We start from the raw sequence: 14251 nt of genomic DNA, 5'->3' as shown, positions 1-14251 counted from the left end.
TATGAACTAGACTGTGTGGTGTATACAACAGACATTGGGGCCCTTGGGGAGAAGGAGAAAGGGGTACAATGAATGAAAGGCTCAGACCTTTTGAGGTGCAGCTGCTCTTCGCCGAGGCAAATTAGATTAAGTCCAGTGCCCCTGCCAAGAGACTTCATAAAGTAGAAAAAAGCAGACCTTTGTGGATTTTAGGAAAGAGTTCCTGTTTAGATTTCGTAGAAATATACTGACTGATTTCCCCTTGAAGTCTGAGGGCATCTGAGAAGACTGGGGCCCGGGTAGAAGCTACAGAGGTGGCAGCCCTACTCCAAAAAGCCTTCCAGGCACCACGGGTGGCTGGATCTGTGCTCTAGAAGTCCCCTCCTGTAGGGGCATCAAGTGTGAGATTCAGATTAGTTGGGTTAGGTGGACGGGACATGGGGCAGCCATCCCCGGGGAGGTGTCTGGGCCCCAGAGGAGCTCTGGCAAGACAAGGGAGAGAGTGTGTACCTAGGAGAGCTGTGGAAGACAACAAGCTTGCTGCTTTAAACCTGCAGGCCTGGAGGTGCCTGCCTGCACCCCACAGGTCAAGAAGCCAGTACGTGGGAATTGGCGCTATAAAAGAAAGGCAGGTGCAGAACCGGACTGGGAAGTGAAGTGATCAAAGCCAGACCCCAGGCCTGCAATCCCAGCATGCAGGAGGTGGGAGGATCACTGCAAGTTTGAGAGCAGCCTGGGCTACAAAGTGAGCTCAAGGGCAGCCCCTGAACTACATGGTGAGGCCCTGTCTCAAAAAAAAAAGGGGGGGGGGCAGAACCCTAAGAAATGTACCAACTTCTTAAAATTATGAAATAAGTGTATGAAAGTAATTTTTAAAATGGTACCAAGTGTGGTGGTTCATGCTTATATAATTCCAGCATTTAGGAGGCTGAGGCAGGAGGATTGCTGCAAGCTCAAGGACAGGCTAGGCTACATAGTGAGTTAAAGACCAGCCTGAATTACAAAGTGAAACCCTGTCTCAAAAAGCAAAAAACAGGGGGCCGGGGAGATGACTCAGTAGAATAAGTGCTTGCCTGGCAAGCGCAAGGGCCTGAGTCCAGTCCTCGGTTCCACAAAAATAAATAAATAAATAAATAAATAAATAAATAAATAAATAAATAGCAAAAAACAAACCAACCCAAACAAACAAAAAACCTGTGGCTGGGTCTGGTGGTACACACCTGTAATCCCAGTTACTTGGGGACTAAAACAGGAGGATTGTAATTTTAAGACCACCTCAGACAACTCAGGGAGACCCTGTCTCAAAATAAAAAGGGTTAAGGATGTGACACAACATTAGAGTACTCCTAGGTATCCCCAGTACTAAAACAAAAACAAAAGTCCAAGCCAAAAATAGCTCAGTGGATTAAAGGCCCTGCTTGGGACCAGGGAGATGGCTCAGTAGAATAAGTGCTTGTCTGACAAGCGCAAGAGCCTGAGTTCAGTCCCTGATTCTGAAAAAAAAAAAAAAAAGCTCCTGCTTAGGCAGCCCCAGAGGCTGGTAGTTTGATCATCTGGCCTTCCGTGCCACCGTCCCCCCCCACGCCCCCAGGCGGGCGCACTGAGAAGGTGATTGAGACTAGGCATGGTGGCACGTGCCTGTAATCCCAGTGCTTGGGAGGCTGTAAGCAGGAGGATCACTGAGTCTGATCCATGCAGTGAGACCCTGTAGACCCTGTCCTAAATACAGAAAAGAAAAAAGAAAACAGTCCAAGCCAATAAGCAAAAACAAGTGAAAAATTGATACTCTCACCCAGTAAGAATAAGTTTTAACATGTTAACATTTAGCTCTCAGATTTTCTCCCTCCTCCGTCTTCTCTGACCCACCCCATATATTTATGGGGGGGTATACTCATACGTACTTTTTAAGTTTTTAATTGACTATATTTTAATTGTTAATTTACTATATTCTACATTTCCATTATTTTATATTTTTCTCACTATCAAATTGTACACATATACAGAAAAGAATGTAAACATTCAAAGTAACAAAAGTGATTCCTGCCCAGTTCTATCCCCAAAGACAACCAGCCTACCACTGTTAGGAGTTACCACTTTGTTTTTATGTGCTTATTGTACTAGTTACACTTGCTCCACATTCTGTGACTGATAATTCCAGTATCTTGAGGTCTTTGCCAGTCAGATTTTGTTGCCAGCTTTTTCTTTTTCTTTCTCTGTATCTAGGGCTGGGTCTACAGGGTGTTCAGGGTCTCACTACATGGATCGGACATGCAGTGATTCTCCTGTTTTTAGCCTCCCAAGCGCTGGGATTACAAGCGCATGTCACCAGGCCCAGTCTCAATCGCCTCTCAGCGCACCCCGGGGGCAGAGCCGGCACGGCATGCTGGGATGGAACACTTGGCCCCTGCCTCTGCCTAAGCAGGCGCGTTAGTCTGCTGAGCTATCAGGCCAGTCTTTTTTTCTTTCTTTTAAATTCTTTTTTTTTTCTTATTTATTTGTGTGTGTGTGTGTGTGTGTGTGTGTGTGTGGCCAGCTCAGCCCACCAGGGGGCGGGGCTGGCTGGCATGTGGTGCTGGGGGATTGCGCGGTCCCTGTGCTTTTTTGCTAAGCTTGTTCTAAGTAGGTGCTTTAGACCACTGAGCCATCTCACCAGCCCCTTTTTTATTTCTTGATACAGGGGTTCGAACCCAAGATCTTGAGACATTATCAACCTTCCCTTTCCTCCTTCCTTCCTTCCTTCCTTCCTTCCTTCCTTCCTTCCTTCCTTCTTTTTTATTGAAGCAGGGTTTCACAGAGTTGCTAAGCTGCTGAGGCTGGTCTTACATTTGTGATCCTTTTCTCCTCAGCCTCCTGTGACATGCAAATGAGCTCCAACTACATTTTGGGAACCAAGCAGAAGTGCAGGGTCTGGGACAATTTTGCGCAGGTGCTGACATTGCTCCCTAGCAGCCTGTGTGCACTGTGGGCACTGGCTCCTTTAGAGCTGCTGGTAGAGCCCACAGTGACCTCTGTCCCTCTAGCCAGCTTGGTGGGGAGACTTTCTGAGCCTGCCAGCAAATGTCAGCTCTTGGCTAAGGCCTGGTGCTACCTACCACCAATGGCAAACATGGGCCCAAGGGCCTTACCAAGCCTTAGCTCTCCACCAGCCAAGCGACGGCCTTGGGTAAATATCTGTTGTGTCCCCTAGCCCCAGAACTGTAGAATTCCAAATGCATTTACTTAGTTCATAGTCCCAGATCTCCCCCCCCCCTACAGTCCCAGACCTTTTAAAATTCCTCATTTTAAGGTTTCCTCCTCTGAAAACGTTGCAGGCAAACTAGGAAATTAAGAAACTGCATTTTAGGGATGAGGAGTGGGTGAGAGACACAGTCTTCTCTGACCGTCACAGATACAGAGTGTGTCTTAGCTACTTTGCTTTTCCTTGATGAGGCAAAACACGCAACACCCAAAACCAGCCAAACCTGAAACCAACAGAAATACACAAGGCCCAAAATGAAGGAAAGGTTCATCCAACTCATGGTTTGTGGAGGTTTCAGGCCATAAGCAACTGGCTCCAGTGTGGGGTGGGGCATGGCAGAGGACAGCCTTCAGGGTGGCAGAAGACAGCAGACAAGAGTAAAGGGGTGGGGGGAGCAAGCCTGTTTTTCACAAGCTCAGGATGTTTACAAAGTGAGGACCCTGCCCCCCCCCCCAGTCACTTAGGTAAGCTTCTAAGCTTCTCAGTTCTCACGTTGTCACAATGTATCAGCCACTTGAGAAGAGAAAGGCAAATGTCATGGATGCTGGCTTAAGAGACCCAGAACACTTCCTAGCCCGGGGATGAACCAGAACATATTAGGGACAGGAGGTGGTAATGTGCACTTCACACAGGAGCACAGCTGTGGGAATGCCCTACAGCTCTGGGGTCCGAATATGCTGTTGGGGGCTCAGCGGTTTCTCAGTAGAAGGTACTGAGCACGTGGTGTTTCTTCTTGTAAACCTCTCTACTGTTTCTCAGTTACACAGGTAATCAGCTAATGCACCCTTATAAGTTCTTGCATAAAGGGCTCCACCAATACCTGCCAAATAGCTCCGCTGATTAAAGTGCCTGAAAGCAGGTACATTGGGCGGGAGTTCGATCCCCAGGTGCGCACTGTGATGGCGATTTGAGACTGGGCGCGGTGGGTGGCGTGCGCCTGTAATCCCAGCTCTTGGGAGGCTGTAAACAGGTGGATCACTAGGAGTCCAATCTAGTAGTGAGGCCCTGAACACCCTGTAGACCCTTCCCTAAAATACAAAATAAATAAATACTTGCATAGTGTAGAAGCACACAGACATGGAAACCCAAGCTCTCCATCACCACCCTCCTCCTCTGCTCCCCTAATTCCCCAACCTCCTTTGAGGTAGCATCTGGCGCCCTCCCCTTTCTTGGTTTCCTTCCCTTCCCATCCCTAACGCCCCGCCACACCCTTCCTTGTGAACACAGTCCTTAGAGACCAAGAGCACCACCAGAAAGAGTGAAAACTTGAGAAATCGTCCACTGGCCAACTCAGTGCTGACGGTCTGAAAGAGAAAAGGGAGAAGGAAAATTACAAATTATTATTCTCTTGAGGTGTGGCACCCTATTCTTGCTTTTAGGAGCTAACTTCTTATACAACAGGAACACTGCCAAGAGGGTGGCAAAGATTCTCAGAAGAACAGAGTAGCAAACTGATTTTATTACTCTTACAGGGAGGCTCTCTAAATTCATTTTGTAGGTCGGGGGTATAGCTCAGTGGCATAAGCGCCAGCTTGGCAAGTGCAAGGTCCCAAGTTCAATCCCTGGTACTGCCAAAAAAAAAAAAAGTTTTATTCAGTTTTGGTGCTGGGAATTGAACTCAGGAGCTTGCGCGACTGAGCTATATCCCCAGCTGTTTCGTATTTTGAGATGGTCTCACTATGTAGCCCAGGCTGGTCTTGAACTCAAAGCGATCCTCCTGCCTCAGCCTCCAGAGTGCTGGAACTGCAGGCATGCACCCAGCTCTGTAACAACATTTGTGGGATTTGACAAGGCCATAACAAAGGTCTAAGTGACTGATAACAAAGGTCTAAGTGACTGATAATCGTTAGAGGGTGAGTGAAGTTGGGAGGCGGTGCTTCCGTTACTGCGTCTGTACTTACGCTTCACAGAGGGACACATAACTTTGGACAGAGGTTATCCAGGTAGCACTGTTTCAGGCAGAAAAACAAATCATCACCCACAGTGGGTGCCAAGCCAGAGAACTGGGCAGATAGCACGGCTACCCTGGAAAGTGCAGTCTAAGGCAGGAATGGCAACGTGCTGCTCTCTGAGGCCTTTCTGCCTTCCCCTTAGCAGCTGCTGACCTTCCCGGGAGTCTGTGCATTAGCCCTACTCAGGCTGTCTTGGGTTCGATGTCACAACAATTCCTGACACTTAGAGCTCCACTCACTACGTACTTGTTGCTTTTTGTGATCCCTTGTTATTGGAGGGTGGGATTTGAGACAGGTCTCACTATGAGTGTAGGGAGGTTTTGTTGTTGTTGTTGTTTTAAATTTTGCAGTATGAAGGAATCGAACTCAAGACCCTGCGCTTGCCAGGCAGGCGCTTATGCCCCTGAGTTATCTCCCCCACCCAGGCTTGTCTTGAATTCGCTTATGTAGCCCAGGCTGGCCTTGAACTCTTAGTGATCCTGCCTCAGACTCCCACCTGCTGAAAAGAGATGGAGGAGTCCTGCCTTGCCAGCACAAGGTCCCAAGTTCGATCCCCGGTACAGCAAAAAAATATAAAGATATGGAGGGAAGACCGGAGATGTAGTTCACTGGCACAAATGCCTGCCTGGCAAGTGCAAGATCCTGAGCTCAATTCTGGGTACAAAAAAAAAAAAAAAAGGAGATGGAGGCAGGAGTCAGGGAGGGAAAGGGGATGAGAAAAGAACTAACATGTGCTATGGGCTTGCAATCACCTCTGCACCAGGAGTGTAATCATTATGTAAGACTAACATGGACCAACAGCAAAAACTGGAAAAAGAAAAAAAAAAAAAAAAAAACCTCTGTAAAAAAAACCCAGAGCCCAATAATGGGAAGAAATCTAAAAATTAGAGCACAAATGCCTGCCTGGCAAGTGCAAGATCCTGAGCTCAATTCTGGGTACAAAAAAAAAAAAAAAAGGAGATGGAGGCAGGAGTCAGGGAGGGAAAGGGCATGAGAAAAGAACTAACATGTGGTATGGGCTTGCAATCACCTCTGCACCAGGAGTGTAATCATTATGTAAGACTAACATGGACCAACAGCAAAAACTGGAAAAAGAAAAAAAAAAAAAGAAGTATTTGTGTGTGGTCTGAGTGGTCTGGAGGCTGCTGAGGTAGAGAGGTTGAATGTAAAGTCTTCAGATCTAATCTTTCTCTAGGTAACAGTTCCACATGTGAATACATGAAGTGAACATTGCTGGGACTGAAGCGATTCAGTCTCCGCTCACAACTGATGCTAGTTCCAGCGCCCACCTGTAATCCCAGCACTTGGGAGGCTGAGGCAGGAGGATCATTGCGAGTTTGAGACTAGCCTGGGCTACAAAGTAAGCTCAAGGCCAGCCTGAACTACACAGTGAAACCCTGTTTCAACAAAACAAAACAAAGTAAATAATTGATGGTAGTCCAAAAGGGGAAAAGAAAAAAGGAACAAGTTAAAAAAAAAAAAAAAGGAAAATATGAAAACAAAGCTTTGTAAATGGGGAGGGAAAGAGGGATTAAAGGGAAGATAGGGAGAGAGGGAAAAAAACAAATTAGATCATGTCCCAGTACAAATCATGATGAGTGTGACCATTGTGTGCATCTAAAACGTGCCAATAAAATCTAATTTAAAAACAAAACAAATAGTTGATACTGGGCCTAGGGTTGCGTGAGCCGGGGTCCTGGTGTGGGTCCTCTTCCCTGGGAAGAGGCAAAGTTGCTGACTACCTCATTTCTGTTGCAGCTTTGCACCCGCATTAGAACTCAAGGACAAAGGAAAGAAAGGCAAAGCGGTGCACTTTGTGGAAGCGGATGGCGCGGCTATGGAAAGGTGGCTTACCTGCTCCTCCCCAGGGGCTGCCGATGGCTCCTCTCAGGAATCCTTTAAGTCTCTCCAGACTCTAAGAAGATACCAGTCCGTTATACTTATACCCAGTTGAAATATCCATCAAGGAGAAATAACTATCAAGGGGCTGGGGAGATAGCTCAGTAGAATAAGTGCTTGCCTGGCAAGTGCAAGGGCCTGAGTTCAATCCCCAATTCCACAAAAAAAAAAAAAGGAAGAAGAAGAAGAAAAAGACAAATAGCCACCAAGGGCAAAGAAGTGCTACTGCAGAACTGGGGTGGAGTGACAGAGTCCCCCAACGCATCCCTGTGAAAACTTGTCTGCTACCAACTTTTCATAGTTTAAAAAAAAAAAAAAAAAAATCTGAAAATGGTAACTATACCAGAACAGATGAGCAAATCTTGGATAGGATTTGTGCTTTGTTTTTCATGTGGCAGGGGGTCGGGGACCAAACCCAGGGCACTGTGTGTGCCAGGTGGTCACCCCACTGTGGAGCTATTCCTCAGCCCTGGGGTCACATCTTCTATCAGGGAATGTGCATGCCTTCTGCCCCTGCCCTAATAAACACAATGCTTTGTTTTGTTTTGTTTTTTAGCTGAACCAGGGATTGAACTCAGGGCCTTGCATTTGCCAGGGAAGCACTTATTCCACTGAGCCATCTCCCTGGTCCTAAATACAATGTTTAATAAAGTGCATTTTTAAGGGGTGTTACATTAGATGAAGCCTGTGCATGATCCTCAGGCTCCCCATTACTTTACGGTAAATGCTTCGTGCATGGCAGGCTAGATTAGATACAACTAAAGCCTTAAAAACAAAACACTGGCAGACGCCTATATTCAATGACAGGTTGACAGATAAAAGGCTTTCTTCAAGAGATGAGGTGACAAAGGCCTTAGAGAAACGAGGTCAGCAGGGCCACATTACACTGGACGATGTTAAGTGTAAGTTAACCCCTTCCTCCTCCTCCTCCTCCCGTGCACTATTTGGTGTGAACTTCTCAGGCCGCTTTTGGCCCCTCCTTCAACTGTCCATCTTCTCCTCTTTCAGATGTTGCTTTGTTTTTGCTCCAAGATAGTGAGATGCAGCGGATCTGTTCTTTTACGACATTTATGAGGTATAGAGTGTTGTGAGCTATGGTGGATCTTTCCACTTTCCTTGTGGGGTAATTTCATGTGATAAGCAATGACGAGTAGTGATTTTTAGAGAAAGAGCATGAGGTTGGCTGTGCGCAAGCCGACCTCCCGGAAACTAGCCTCAAAGGCAGCAAGCAGAGTCTGAGCAAGGATGGTGGGAGTCACAGGCGCCCCAAGTCCCCAAGTCCTAGGAATCGCTGGGGTGGGGAGTACAGAAAGCCAGGCATAAGAGCCCCTTACGGACTGAACTGTTCTTGTGTAGCTGTTCAGGGAGACCTGTTTATCATAGAACAGTTTGCTCTGGTAATTATGTTTGGCAGTCCCCCAAAGTGCCAAAACTCCCAAAAAGTGGCTCTGGGCATTCTTATTTTCCAGAGCATTTTAGCTACACAATAGGAAAGTGATAGATAACATTTCCTTTACATGGCTGTGTGTGGCTCCGCCCTTGCTTTGGTTATTTTTTTGTGGTCCTGGGGTGACGAGGGCCTGGCAAGTGCTCTTACCCCTGAGCTACACCCGCTCCCTGGGGTGACGAGGGCCTGGCAAGTACTCTTACCCCTGAGCTACACCCGCTCCCTGGGGGTGACGAGGGCCTGGCAAGTACTCTTACCCCTGAGCTACACCCGCTCCCTGGCACGTGAGCGTGCATTCACACGAAGTCGGCGCCCTGGAGACTGGCAGGCCCAACCACAGGCCATGAGGGCAGTGTGCGCCGCAGGGGGAGCCAGGAAAGCAGCAGCAGCTTATAGGTAAATAGATAAGTAAATAAGTATTTTATTTTATTTTTTTTAAATATTTATTCATTTTTATTTATTACATTTATTTATTGTGTGTGTGTGTGGCCAGCTCAGCCCACCAGGGGGCGGGGCGGGCTGGCATGTGGTGCTGGGGGATCGAACCGCGGTCCCTGGGCTTTGCCAAGCTTGTTCCAAGCAGGTGCTTTAGACCACTGAGCCATCTCTCCAGCCCCATAAATAAGTATTTTAAAAACAAAAGTTTTAGGGCTGGCCAGATAGCTCAGCAGATTAAAGCACTTGCTCAGGCAGACGCAGGGGTGGGAGGTTCAATACGCAGCCTGCTGTGCCAGCTCCACCCCCAGGGCAGGCTGAGCCGGCCAGAGTCTAGGTTTAGTGGGGCGTGCCTGTAATCCCAGCGCTTGGGAGGCTGAAAACAGGAGAATCACTGTAAGTCCGATCTACGTAGTGAGACCCTGTAGGCACTATCCTAAATACATTTTTTAAAAAAGAAAGAAAAAAAAGTTATAAAGATAAAGTAAAAAATTAAAAGGACTGTGGGAGATGGCTCAGTAGAATGAGCGCTTGCCTGGCAAGTGCAAGGGCCTGAGTTCAATCCCTGGTTCTGCAAAAAAAAAAAGGATTTGTTAAATCTTCAATAATATGGTAGAAAAATTTAAGTGGCAAATTAGTTGTGTGATAGGCAGGATAAAATATATTTCTGCTTATGTATTCTTTTTTGGTGTGTCCATACAGACTTTTATGACAAACCTGCTACTGAAAGTTGGTTAGTATTGATTTCTTTCTTTTCCCCATATCTCTCTGTAGAAATAAGAACCTTGACATTTTCCTCATGGCATTATTGTACTATTTGTCTCATTACTTGGAAAAAAACTCACTGGAGAAGAAGCCCAAAAGCTATATGGTGTAAGTATCAATCGATGATGCACTTTGGAGTTTTATCACCACCAGTATCAAAACTAACCTTTATCCAGTGTGAAGAGATGATGGAAATTTTTTTAAATCTTTAGAGTGTATATGACATTGGACATGGAGAAATTTGCCATTTTTTCAGTTCACTGAAAAAAATACATGCATATCCCCTCCCAGCTCAGCCCTGGGGGCAGGACTGACATGGCACGCCAGGGATCAAACTGGGTCCCTGCGCTTGCCTAAGCTTGCCTAAGCAGGCGCTTTAGACCCCTGAGCTATCTTGCTGGCCCCTACATGTATATGTCTATAAGAAAATATCTCAACTGGTATAGACCAGAACTGCCTAATAATGAGATATAATGAAAGACACATGCAGAGTTTGAATGTTTCTAGTTACCATGTCTTTTTACCATGTAAAAAGATGCAGATGAAATTAATTTTAGGTTACATAACCCAGCCACTCAAAGTTGTTATCTTTGCAACATGTAGTCAATACCATTAAGTTTTTACTGAGTTATTTTACTTCTTAAAAAATAAAGTCTTTCATATCTGCTATTTATTTTGCACTCACAACCCATCTCGCCTCAGATGAGCCGCAGTAGGGATTCATCAACCGTGCACACGGCTACTGGCTACCGTTCAGAACGGTGTATGCTGTGTTTTGCTCAAGGGTTTTTATGCCCCTAATTTATTTTTTATTTTTTATTTTATTTTTTATTTTAATCTTGTATGTATGTATTTAGTACAGGGTCTCACTACACAGCTCAGACTCATAGTGATCCTCCTGTCTCAGCCTCCCCAGTGCTGGGATTACAGGCACACACCACCACACTGGGTCTTGGTGGCTGGCACACAGTATAGCATGCAGTACCAGAGACTGTACCTAAGTCCTTGCACTTGCCAGGCAGGCAAGACCACTGAGCTACCTCCCCAGCCCTATTTATGTATTTAATTAATTAATTAATTAATTAGTATTTTAGGGAAGGGTCTACAGGGTGTTCAGGGTGTCACTACTAGATCGGACTTGTAGTGAGCCCGCCTGTTTACAGCCTCCCAAGAGCTGGGATAACGGCTGCGTGTCACCATGCCCAGTCTCTATAGTCTCAGCATGCCCCGGGGCAGACCCAGGGATCGAACCCTGACCCCTGTGCCTGCTTGCAGGTGCTTTAATCTGCTGAGCTATTTGGCCGGCCCTTAATTAATTTATTTATCTAGCGGTACCTGGGATTGAATTTGGGACATTGTGCTTGCCAGGGAGACGCTTAGGCTGTTGGGCTATCTCCCCAGCCCTATGCTGCTAATTTTAAACCTATAAAAGTTTAAACTAATTACAGATCTGGCTAAAATGACATTCTGCCTGAAAGGGGGGGCGCGGGGCACCTGAGGGTTATTTCTAAAGGATAGAACTGCTTCAGGCAGAGGTGGCTTGAGTCCCCCAAGGCAAAAACCCGGGCACTCAGAATCCAGAGCAGAATAATGCTTCTCCCTTCGGTGACCTTTCCAAAGCCCTGGAACTTTCCAAGAGCCCAGCTGCCCTCGCCAGTCCATGCGGAACCAACCCATGACTTGGCTGCTAGGAATGCTGGACAAAATCATGCACTCACGGCGGCAGACTGTTTTCAAAGCACAAAACTCTCTTACATAATCAGCCTGCAAAGCATAGAGGGATAGATAAATATTTCTGAACAGCAGCTTTATAAAGAATCGAATACATAATTCCGACCCTGCTTCTCCTGTAAAGCCTTCCCTGGCAGGGTTCCACAGCCGGGCTCTTAGAGCAGGAAAGTTGCTATGGTAGCAAGCACCTGCTGGGAAAAAAAGGTGGACAATGTAAGCGATGTAAGCTGAGCAACCAGTGTGGTAACTTTATGAGCCCAGCTTCTCTGCAAAGGCTAGGGCTAGCTGCATGTGAAACTGAGGATGCATAGTTAGCATGGGCCGGGGAGATGGCTCAGTGGAATAAGCACTTCCCTAGCAAGTGCAAAGGTCTGAGTTTAATCCCCGGTTCCAAAAAAAAAAAAAAAAAAGTAAAGAATTAGAAACAAGGGAAGATTCACCGCAGCCTCGAGATAGTGATTGCCAAGGCTAATCATTATCAAGAGGCTTGGAGCAGCTCCCCGTACCACAGCTCCAAGGGAACAAGTGATACAGTGAAAATCTGACGACTCCCTAGTGTTTATTTCAAAGTAGTTGGCGTCTGGCTTTTTACTCATCAACACGAGGCACTGGTTCAAGTTAATCTATATTGTCTTCTTTTCTCCCCCAGGGGTCTTGTAGAGAAGAAGGAGATGGAGCTGGTCTCCAGCAAGTTAGCAGCAGCCCAGAAATACCTGGCCAAGAAGTACTGTGTCCTCCTGCTGGGCTCGGACATGCCAGACAAGCACCACATGTGCTGCGGAAGGTGAGCGCACACTTTCAGTGACTGCGTGCCATCCCGGGGGCCCTAGGGGAGATGTCCCCTTGATGTTGGTCTCAAAACTGGACATCAGTGAAGATCCATCCAAGCCCTCCTTGGGCCCGCTGTGATCACGGGAGGCCGGGAGTGGGGCAGGAGTTCCCTGGCTGGGCACTCAGGGTCTGCATGTCACCATGTAGTCTGGCTCTCAGCTGAACTGGCCGGGTTCCTGGGAGGGGGAGCCTCCAAGGGACAGTGCGGTAGGGTGGGGGCAGGGAGCGCAGCTGTGAGGGTGAGCTACCCTGGGGCAGGTTACAGGAGGACCAGTGGAGGGTGAGGTTTGCCTGAAGAGGACAATGCCTACATTGCTGGAGTTAAAATTTAAAAAGGACTCAAAGGTTTGGATCAGAGAATGGAAAGCTTTGATCCCTAGCCCCAAACTGCTTCCTCTTCCCTGCCGCCCCTCCCTACCTCTGCTCTTCCTCTTTTTTCCCCCCCTCTCTCTTCCTCGTTTCCTCTCCTCTTTCTCTTCCTCCTCTTCTCCTTCCTCTCCTCCTCTTTCTTTTTCTCCTCCTCTTCCCCCTCCTCCTGCCCCTCTTCTTTCCCCTCTTCCTCCTCCTCTTCCCCCTCCTCCTCCCCCTCTTCCCCCTCCTCCTCTTCCTTCCCCTTCTCCTCCTCCTCCTCCTTCTTCTCCTTCTCATCCTCCTCCTCCTTCTCCCTCCCCTTCCTCTTCCTTCTCCTCCCCCCTTCCTCCTCTTCCTCCTCGTCCTCTTTCTTTCTTTCCTTCTTCTTTTCTTTCATACTGGGGATTAAACCCATCCCCAGTTTAATCATCCTCAGCTACATCCTCAGCCCTTTAAAAAAGTATTATTGTGAGACACAGACACTAAATTGCCCAGGCTGGATTTGAATTTGTTATCCTACCTCAGGATTCCTCAGTGCTGGGATTATAGTTGTGTGCCACCAAGTTTCAATAAATAAATAAGTAAGTAAGTAAGTAACTAAATGGAAAGAACTCACTACATGATTTCTTTTTTTCTTTTTTCTTTTCTTTCTTTCTTTTTTTTTTTTTTTTTTTTTTTGGTGGAACTGGAGATTGAACTCAGGCCCTTGCTCTTGCCAGGGAAGCACTTATTCCACTGAGCCATCTCCCCGGCCCCACTACATGATTTCTCCCTGCCCTAAAATATTTTTTTCTTTATCCAACTTTCCAAAAATATCTGTTAGTACTTTTTTTCCTCCCTCTGGTACATTTATTGTTTGTTATATGTTAGAGCTTTCAAACACTTTAACTGAACTGGGGAAATTCCTATAGAATATTATTGATGAGCCTTTCAGTTTAGAACATAGAACTCTACAGTCCACACCTTGCTCGGATGTCTCAACACACGCTGGATGCCACCACCGCAGGAGTCGTGTGGAGTGCAACAGTACAGAGAAAATGTAGGCATTGGGAGCATAGGATGGTGGGGGAGGCATTAGGTAAGGAGCAGAGATTGCTGAGCACCACCGAGGTGAGCCGAGACCAGCACCCAGGGCCAGAGCGCCAGCGGCGCCCGCAGCGCGCATTAATAGAAGACATCCATTTCCTAAGTAAAAAAGAGCATAGACTAGAATTTTAAAAATCAGAGTACATTCTGTGAAGTAAAAAAGTAAGTATGGTGGCGGGACACGACTGGTCCCAATCTGTCTCCATATTAATTTGCTCACTAATCCTGAGGGCAAAGGACAGGCTAGAGGAGGCAGCTGCCCCTGCGCCCTGCTGCCCATTGCAAAACTCAAAGTAACGAGGAAAAAGTCCTGATGCTCAGCCCAGTACCTCTTGGCTTAGAAGATGTTTAAAATCGGGGATTGGGGCCGGGGAGATGGCTCAGTAGAATAAGTGCTTCCCTGGCAAGCACAAGGACCTGAGTTCAATCCCTGGTTCTGCAAAAATTAAAAAATAAAAAAATAAAAATAATAATCCGAGGGGCTGGTGAGATGGCTCAGTGGTCTAAAGCACCTACTTAGAACAAGCTTAGCAAAGC

The 14251-nt window shown here is 46.9% G+C and overlaps 1 protein-coding gene across 2 annotated transcripts in view; it reads left to right on the top strand.

Moving 5' to 3' along the window:
- The window catches only part of Ppp1r36 (protein phosphatase 1 regulatory subunit 36), a 27554-nt gene that overhangs the window by 3148 nt on the left and 10155 nt on the right, over nt 1-14251 (top strand). Inside the window, exons 3-7 of one of the 2 annotated variants that reach the window (XM_004624916.3) lie at nt 6928-7014; nt 7876-7970; nt 8077-8143; nt 9725-9823; nt 12096-12230. In XM_004624916.3, coding sequence (XP_004624973.2) covers nt 6928-7014; nt 7876-7970; nt 8077-8143; nt 9725-9823; nt 12096-12230 — 483 coding nt within the window. The remainder of the gene's footprint in view (nt 1-6927; nt 7015-7875; nt 7971-8076; nt 8144-9724; nt 9824-12095; nt 12231-14251) is intronic. The other variant, XM_023701854.1, reaches the window with a different exon arrangement.

This window comes from Octodon degus, unplaced genomic scaffold (assembly GCF_000260255.1).
Source record: "Octodon degus isolate 3935 unplaced genomic scaffold, OctDeg1.0 scaffold00007, whole genome shotgun sequence".
Classification (NCBI taxonomy): Eukaryota; Metazoa; Chordata; class Mammalia; order Rodentia; family Octodontidae; genus Octodon; species Octodon degus.
This window is presented reverse-complemented; position numbering and strand designations above follow the sequence as displayed.